We start from the raw sequence: 9,801 nt of genomic DNA, 5'->3' as shown, positions 1-9,801 counted from the left end.
TTAGCGCTGTCACACTAGCTTTTATTGCCCCATTATCACAGCCGAATGATTTCAGGATAACAATATTACATCATCTCCATGGAGAATCTGAATGTCAATACCTTTAACATCAGTAAATCTCATCTTTAGCTTTGTTTATGTTTTTCCCCCTCATAAAAAGTCATTAACTGTGAGCCCATCACTTATCAACTATATGTCAGAGCGTCTGCTGCAAGGTGGTTTTTTGTTTGGCTCATTTTAACCTGCTTTTGCTTTTCAGATTAAATTTGCTAAAGCATTATTGTCGTGGCACGCGGCTATCAGCATGATAGCTTGTTTGAATAATCAGCATTATTTAAACAGGTTTTTTTTATTTACTTGATGTTTAAGTGCTCCTGCTCAAATATTACTGGTTCTTTTATCTCCTCTTGGCAAATTAATTATACTCAAGATATGACTAAAGCGAGTTGGTAACAGTCTTCAATAAATGTTCAAACGTTTACAAATAAAATGATTATTCATTCATTAGCATTTAATGTAGCTTTGAGAATCAATGAGCTCCAAATATAAAATGATATGAGGCACATTTTAATCCCTGGATTGGATTTAAAAGAAGCTCCTTTTGGGCTACAGTTACAAATGTAATACAAGAAACCAAAGCAAGAAGAACTGCTGATACACTCACAGCTTTAACCTCACTGTGTCTGCAGTGTGAGGCAGACACGCTCAAAACATGCATTCATTTGCTTTCAATCAGTAAACTAATACTTTCACGCTGCCCTCGTGACTACAAAGACCATCGCCTACTGATCAATCACGTCTCTGAAAAGTGGCACCACCATTCCCAGGAGATCCCTCAGGCCTCGGAGCACATGGAGTACGGAGGTCAGACGTCTTTAGAGAGCTCAGAATAATGTTTGATTGATACGAAGTTCTACTGCACAAAATGTGACCAATGACATAAAGAAAACATCTGTGAGAAGATAAAACTGATCACTTTGTCTTTAAAATACCACAAAAAATGAACTAAAGAGAAAACACAAACAAAAACTTTGCCATTTGTTAGCAGTTTCCTAAACAAAAATATAGTAGCAAGCAATGTTCCCTCTAAGCTGCGCGCAATTGGGCACTGCGGGCACGTCTCTGCGCACAGAAAATCTGTGTTGCGCACAAAACAAATACAAAATCTAACCTGAATTTAAATTAAATACGTTAACAATTCTGTTCTGCAGTGTTAGTCAGTGACTGGCTGCTCCCGTATGGGATTAGAACGATGCCACCTTATCTCATAGTCCAGCCAATGACGCGATTCACACTCGTATATACGCAGCTAATCCACGTCATTGACAGGCTATGACAGCGTCCTTATGTGCGACACCGGTGTTTTAGCAAAGCGGCTGATGTGGAGTGAAGCCACGTTAATGACAACGTGTCCAACCATTGGAGATGTGAGCAGGACAGACGGAACAACTGACGGACAAAGTGTGGACTTTATACCAGTTTTTAAATTGTGTTGATTGGCCACGTAAAACCAGAGTTATGATAAAATATCTGCAATGTTTGTTTTTCCCCCCCGAATACTGTCGTTGTTTATATTTACTGCGGGAAGGAACAGTAAAAACTGGGTTTGATAAGGAAAACGCTCGAAAGCCTGTGAGCGAAAACAAACCTCCCCCCAGCATTTCCTATTGGTGGAAAAATGTACCATGTGGACCAATCAAAAAATGATATGGCAACATGGCATTTAGTGGTTTAGGAAGGGGGGAGTTTTGGAGTGAAGGCGGAATTGAGATGTGAGAGATTTGCAACGTTTAGCGCAGATCTTGTGTAGTTAGTGTGTAGTGTAGTCAATAGTGTTGTTGTGTGTCAGAACAATGAGGCGACTGCTGAGTGTTACAGGTGTTACAGCAGTGATACATCTGCTGCTGTCAGGCCTGCAGGGATCAGGCTGTTGTTCTCCTTCATCTCATAGTGGACAGAAATTATTTTTTGGAGCGGCACAAATAATTTGTGTGGCATCAGATTGATGCAGAGCAGCTGATTGTTCTGTAAATAGTTTGAAATGTGTTTGTTTAAAAAAACGCCTTGGCTGCATTTTTAGGTAAACAGCTGCAAAAAAACTTTGTTGTTTGCATAACTCAGTAACTTTTTTGGAGAAGTAACTATATAATTAATTGCCCAACATTGGTCAGTATATCCTGTATTTTGCAGACAGAGTTACAGGACTCTCTCCCAGACCACAGACTCATAATACAAGTCAGAGCTTTATATTAAAAAAAAATTAAAAAAGAAAGTACGTTGTGTTTTCAAAATTGGAGTTCAAGTTATTTTTCCTTCCAATAGTGTTAACATGCTACACAGGTCATGAACAAGGTTTTTTTTAATTTTCATTGTAAGTGGGCTAAAGCAGTTAATTAAAGATAGTCTAACATAAATGTAAATGCTGTAATTTGATTATTTTACTAAACCATGTAACTTGGATGGATTCGATGCTGGCGTGACCACAGTGCACGTCTGCTGTTGCTCACATTGGTCCAAGGGGCCGCTCAGGGAGTTGGTGTGTTTGCTCAGACACATGAAAAATTAGAGGGAACATTGATAGTAAGCAAGCTAAAGAGACACCTGGAAACCAAATATCACATGACATCTGAACCTGAGGCAGAAACCTCTTAGATCGTTAGATTAATGCTGGATTTTTTTTAAATGTCTGATAAAGGTTTTGAGGCATGTTAGTGGAGTTTAGTGAAAAACAGACATTGTAAGTAACAGAGTCTGAAAACCATTTGAAGTCTTCATCTTTCCCTGACGAGGATCAATAAGAAACCGATAATACAGGAGGAATTATCTCCCTGCTGGCTGAAAGCAGGTTTATATGGAAGTAATTTTAAGTTTTCATATAAGAAAATCTTAAATTGAGACCTTGCTGACCTTGAATGTACTCAATTTCAAGTACTATAAATTGTTACACCATTTAACGTCACGTCTTTGTGACTGAAAGTAAATGGCCTGTATTTGTATAGCGCTTTACTTAGTCCCTATGGACCCCAAAGTGAAAGAATCAAGACTTACACGACAAACACGACAGACTACTTTCATTAAAGCAAATCACCTGTTTTATGTCAGCTTTCTCTCCTGGCTTTATTAATATTGTGCTTTTGTAGGTTTACCTACTTCAAACCCTACTATACATACTGTACAAAGGGATACACAGTGTTCAACCTCTTCGGATATTTAAAATATAGTTTTCCTGTTTGTAAAGTACACTGCTCTGCCACTAGTAGGGGTCGGGAAAAAAATCGATACTGTGTAGCATCGTGATATTTTGTTTGCTAATAATGTATCGATACAGGGACGGCAGATATTTTGTTACAAAAAAGGTTTCTGTGCTCTGACTTCAGAGCATGTTGATCCTTTTTCTGAGCAAGAATCCTGAAATTCCTTCACTGTCCAAATGTGTTTAACTTTTGTTTTTGGCAGCAATAAACATGACAGTTTACTTATTTTAATTTAAGACATGTTTTATTTTAATTAAGTGTAAAACTTTATTTGATGTAAAATTATATTTTGTTTTAATTTACTTTCAAATTCTTCAGTTGCTGAATGGGCTGCATGGTTTTCATAAATTGCATAGTTCATAATAGCTATAATTGTACCAGATGGTTGCATTCAGTTAAGTTGGACTAGACTGTAATACAAACTGTTCAGGTTGTCAACAATAAAACTGACTGAAATGAGAGAAAGACTGAGTGTGAGACGTTGATATTAGATAAAAATGAATATTGATAAAGTTTACCTTTATGTACAGAATCTGAATATCGCAAAATATTTTTAAAAATTGCAATAATATCGTATCGTGCGTTAAGTATTGTGATAATATCGTATCGTGGGATGTATGGTGATTCCCACCTCTAGCCACTAGTAGACCTGTCCTTGTTTATGATTGGTCATATGATGCCAACATCACTTCCTTCATGTGATTGTGCTCTTAACTAGTTTGTTTTTTCCCTAAGTTTCCCAAAGGCTGAGATTAACACAAAGGCTTAGCTTAAAAACTCAGTGTCAGGAGTTCATGAGGAAACAGGAGGAGGAGGTTAGTCAGAATGATATAACCTCCAAAAACAACCACAAGGAGAACTGAAGCTGAGGGAGTCACCCGTAAACATGACCGGGTTTGTTTTTACAGGGAAATAATCCTTAAAATATTAGCAGTGATGCTAATCACGGGAGCATTATGTCAAGTAGCATTAAGCTATCTTTAGGTAACGTACGCAGGGCAGCAGAGCCTCTAAATAGGCTTGTTGTGCAGCCGGTCAGCTAGCAGAGTGTGAGGACACTGAATGATGTGAGTCTGTGTCAGCACGCGTTTACAACCCGGGTTTAAATCCGCCGGCAGCTCAAGTGTAAAAGGAAAACAATACTTGAGGTTTTCACAACTCTCCGTGACGTAAGCAACCCTCATCCCGACAACATATTTAACAACAAGCACCACCAACTATTGTCACATAAACCCTCATAACATAACTTATTTCCAATCATAATAATAGTTAACTGATTTTCCAGAATCCACCTCTGGGGGTGACTAAGACAGCCAGTAAGCATGGTTATCATATACAGTAAAGAACATGAGACTGTTAGCTGGAAATCAACAGACTTGTGTCACTTCTGATCATCTGATAAGTCAATAAAAATCCCAAATAACACACATGTTGGTAGAGGGATATTCCCTGTGGGGACAAACAAATGCTATCTGTAGAACAAAGGTTTTAGTTATAACAAAGACAATAATCACATTTCCACATAACTCTTTTTTCAGCCAGTTGTATTAACTGGAGGAGTTTCAGTTACTGAAGAATAAAGTTGTCCAATCTAACAGGACATACAGTCCAATTAGATCAGGCAACTAAATGCTACATACGTGTGTTTTCTTTTTTTTCTTTTTTCTTTTTTTATCTGCTGCATGTTTTAAATTCAACAGATATTCAACAGCCAAAAAGCCCCAATCTGAGCCAGAAACAACTCTGTATGCACAGGCTAAACAATGCTGACTGCAAAATAGTTCAAAGGAACTGAGTCGTTCAAATTTGATAAATCTCTGTCTCAAACCGAAATCTGTGGGAGGATCCACAACTGGTGAAGATTGCTGTACAATTGAAACTTCCAAGATTTTAAAAAAAAAAAAAAAAGTAAAAATTGACTGTTCTTATGTTTAGGCAAAGACTGAAATTAGAGGTCATATGTTAAAGCTTCAAAATAAGTGCCCTAAAAAAGGCTCGAGATGGTTGCTGAGTGGGCAGAATTTGCTTTTAAAAGGATGTTTTGGCTCAGAGCACCTGAGGAAATCTGTGCCTCTTTTACACCATCGTCATCTTTGATGATTAGTACTACGTTTTACCAGAAAGGAAGAGTTTCTATATCTATATGAGAATTTACTAGAGAACTGCTTCCTCTAAAATAATATAATATGTACTTTAAGTCAAGTATTATCAGCTGGCTAACATTTCTGAGACTCTTACTTTAATTAACCAGTCACTGTGTACATATGCCTGCTTTAAGATGGATTTCTTAAGGTCAGGACGTCATACAGGAACGTGAGTTATTCCATTTTAACTGTGTATACATATGCACACTGTTAAAGCACTAATCATTTTAGCCACATTCTTCATATCCAAATATTTTAAAAAGATTGCCCTGCTTTTCAATACTGACACAGAAAAAAAAGACTTGTAAGTTATGTGAAATATTTCCATTTATACCAAGTTAAGTAAAACTCTGGTATTGTAAAATAATATTTGCAATATGGTCAATAAGTGAAACGTATGTATGTATGTATATAAATCAGTCCATCCCTACCCTCCTTTGATTGTAATTATGCTTCAAAATATGCAACAGATACATTTTATATCTACATATATAGCACATATTATAAAGTTATAGCACTGTTTACAGTGCAAAACAAACAAACGGACTAAAAATATATATTTATATCCATCTAGACAGATATACACGCACACAAAGACACAAACCCCCCACAAAAAGGTGAAAAACTAAAAAACTGATTAGATGAGAAATGGACAGCTCTTCTGTCCGGACCTCAGTCCATTCAAAGAAACCAACAAATGATATGCAGTCACTGGGCAGGGCTTGTACCCAGGAGGAGGGATTAGCTTAAATATTGTCCTCTATCCTGTCACCCATTAAATCCGACAGATGATCAGCTAATGTGCAGCTAGCACATGGAAAACAATCGGTCTGCTGAGCCCGTTTACGACCTAATAACCTGCCAGAGAAGCAAAGTCCAAGGAGAGGGGAAATATGCGAGACGTTTTCAGCTAAAGCAGCAGCCTGTGCACAGGATGGAGGCTGGGCGGATGGAGGGAGGGTGGGGGACCTGCGGGATGAAGCTATCAGCAGGCTGTTGCTGCGCCTCCGTGCTACCGGCGGGCTCTGCAGGATGCGACCTGTGTGGGTACGTAAAGCGGAGCATTGCACAGCAGCCATTCTCCCTCCTTTATGCCACTTACTCGAACATGTCATGAGGCGTTTGTGGTCCAGCTGATGGTCACAAACCCTCGCAGCAGGAATATGGCACCGGTGTTCCTGCTCGGAGTGTGCAGATGAAGCACGGCCGCTATCAGGGTTTTTCTTCTGCCGCGTTCCCTTCAATAAATCCGAATTAATTTCCCACCGGGGCCGACGCCCCTGCACCTCGCCGGTACCGGACACACACCGCTACTCCCTATGCCGACTGCAAGACCCGGTAACGGGCTGCCGTGTCTGCGTCCATCCGTAATCCTTTTGCAACTATAGGGGGAGGGTGGGGGAAGGTGGGGGAAGGAAGAGCAGGAGGAGGAGTAAGGGAGTGAGAGAAGGAGGGAGGGAGGAGGTTCCGTGTGTATTTTTTTTTTGTAAACCGCTCAACTGATGGCATCGACAAGGATGAAAAGTCCGACTGAGCCGTTTCTACCTTAATGAAGTGGGCAGGGGCGTTTCCGGGTGGAGGGTGGCACACGGGGCAAGGACGAGGCATGGGGCCCCACAGGAATCAGCAGTAAATACACAACAAAGCTGGTCAAGTATTACAGAGGATATCAGCGAAAGGGAGAAAAACCAAAGAAACGAACTTCAACTTAACTGGATTTGTCTGAATTAAAATCTTAAAAATAATCAATAAAACTTATTCAGAATAAATGCAGAATATAGTGAAGTACAAGTATAAAGAAACATGCAAATGGACAAGTATGTGAGGATACTTCAAGTAAAAGTGTATTAAAAGTCGTAGTTTGGTAAAGTATTTGCTTAATTCCACTACGAGCCCTATCAGAGCTCTCATCCAATGGGAGTCTTAAGTTTAACAGCACTTGAGTCCAAAGGCAGTGGTGGGAGGATCGGTGTCATGATATAACCCCCTCTGAGCACTTCTTTACAATGAAAAGGGTGAAAATCATGCTTCATCTCGATGAGGACGAAGTGGTTCCTCACAGTCAGCAGCTCCTTAAGTTTGAACATTTACTAACTCAGGTGAATTATTGACTTCTACAAGCATCCATGATGGATATCCAGGGGTGTGTCGCATGATCCCCACTAAAATACGACTAGGTTCTACTTCTACTCTACTTTATGTTCGATTCAAATACTTTATACCCAATTACGTTGCAATTTATTGTTTTGCAGATTTTAAAATATAAATAATTTAACATTTAAGTTAATACACATTTATAAATCAATTTTAAAAAATCTGTAATAAGGCCTTTGTTCTGCATATAGAACACAGATTAAATATTCTGATTTCAGCTCATATTAACAAGCTTTGTTAACAAGCGCCATCCATAAAGTGCACGCGTGCATCACACGAGCAAATATATCTGCAAATTAGTACCAAGTCACAGCCTGCTAAAGCCCTAGGATCTCACTCAGCAAAACAGGCGCGCTGACTTTGTGCAGGTTAATAACTCACCTTGTGTCCAGTTATGAGGAGGGAAACTATCCACAAAGAGAAAAACTGCTTTGCTCTGAAGCAGGCTGTACTGTATTTTCACACATGAATCCATGGGGATGGTCACTTTTGGAGCTAACCTCAAGGTTTGTTAGTTTGTGGGTCATTACCTATTAATGTGTTCAAGTATAGCATCTTGTAAAGCTACAAACACGACTCCAATGTGGCTAGCTTTGACAGTACAGAGGCCACGTCTGCCTGTAGTGAGTCCACCTGGCCAAAGTCCAGAGCCCACCCAATCCTTTAACCCTCAGGCTCTCTGTCCATCCCTCTGGATTACAGTCCACATCATAATCCACACTGGCCTGAGCTAGGCCCACATTTCCACTATTCTGTCTCCCTGTGTGTAATCTGCTTTTCTGAGGTTCACCCACAGATGGCTCATACTCATGTCAGAGTCTCATGCACCAAGCGGGTAATGTGTAAGGCCAGATGAATGCACCGTAAAAGAGCAGCCAAACAAAGAGCTGCTTACTTTAAACCTCAGAGCCTGTGAGGGTACATGCTGTAACACAAACCAAAGAATACAACTACAAAAGCTAATTAAGAACTCCAGGTTAAAGCAGTGACAGTGCGATTATCAGGGCCAGTAGTCAGCATTTTTCTCCCCATCAGTGATGTTATTTCCTTTGTTTCATGCAGTGAAGGTATAGTAACAGGTAAACATCACAATCATCTCTGCTGAAGTATTAGCACCATGATTGTGCATGACTTCATTTCACTGACATGCATGCAGTATTTCCCCCGCTATACTGCAGCCACATACAGTTATAATGAGGCTACAGCTATGGATAAAAGCCTTTCAGTCAAGCTGCAAGACGACTGCCATTTTCATACTGCTCTTCTTACTGACTCACAGCACTTTAGACTACAAACCACATTCACAGAGCACTTAACCTATATACATTAAGCCCTCCATGAAGCTGACATTCAGGGCAAATCTAGAATTATGGATTCAACATGCAGGTCTTTAAATGTCTGTTTCTAAGTAAACAAGAAGCCCAACCCATCAACGCAAATGGGGAGGAAGCTTGATAGTGGCTAAAGCTATGCTAATGGCAAAACGGCAGGCATGCTAGTAGTTAACAACACAGACCGAATAAAACACAGACATGGCTTCTGGGTCTAAAAGATGAAGCCCAGTATGCCTCATGGTGGGAAGTTAGCATAGAGCAAATAAAAGATTCTGACATGTCATTAAAAAAAAACATTAAAGGAAACATTTCTAATACATTTGCATGGAAAAATATTAGAACAATGACAGTTATTACTTCATATGACGACACAGTCCGATATATAAATCATCAGCACTGAAGCAGCATTGCTTATGAATGAGTTCTGCTCCCCTTTCCTGTTTAAATAAATACGATGTCAATTACAGAAGCAAAGATTCCTCTTGCTCAAAGACACCACACATGTATTGTTTTATTCCAAATGTCAGTCAGCAGCCTCACTGATTACTACTAATGCTGGTTAAAGTTGACATGAGGTCCTGCCCAGTAAAAGTGAGTAACTCTAAAACAATTCCTAAAAACAGCAACAAATGAATATACGCAGTGTGATCCAGAAGAGCTGCACTCATACGGTGACTAACATGGGTCACGTGTTATTATCAGTTAATACCATACAGCGAGTGCTTATGCTCACATTATAGGGCTGAACATCATGTTAGTATATGACTCCTCTCTTAGAACGAGCATGTACGCACTTGTACGAAGAGGAAACAGAGCTGCTGAACTTTAACCTACACCATGAAATGAAACTGATGGAGTGCACTCTTGTACTGATTACTCTACACATAAAACATTGACACAACAAACCTCAGACTG

The 9,801-nt window shown here is 39.6% G+C and overlaps 1 protein-coding gene across 6 annotated transcripts in view; it reads right to left on the bottom strand.

Annotated features, from left to right (window-relative positions):
- The window catches only part of gramd1a (GRAM domain containing 1A), a 40,330-nt gene that overhangs the window by 22,019 nt on the left and 8,510 nt on the right, over positions 1–9,801 (bottom strand). The window contains exon 1 of one of the 6 annotated variants that reach the window (XM_013915948.1): positions 6,501–6,784. The exons of the other annotated variants lie outside the window; for them this stretch is intronic. Coding sequence (XP_013771402.1) covers positions 6,501–6,508 — 8 coding nt within the window. The 5' untranslated portion in view covers positions 6,509–6,784. Of the gene's footprint in view, positions 1–6,500; positions 6,785–9,801 lie in introns of those variants that run through there. 6 annotated transcript variants of the gene reach the window in all.

This window comes from Pundamilia nyererei, unplaced genomic scaffold (genome assembly GCF_000239375.1).
Source record: "Pundamilia nyererei isolate P.nyererei 1_Seehausen unplaced genomic scaffold, PunNye1.0 scaffold00405, whole genome shotgun sequence".
In the NCBI taxonomy this organism is placed as follows: Eukaryota; Metazoa; Chordata; class Actinopteri; order Cichliformes; family Cichlidae; genus Pundamilia; species Pundamilia nyererei.
Note: the sequence above shows the minus strand (reverse complement) of the source record. Positions and strands in the feature narration are given on the sequence as shown.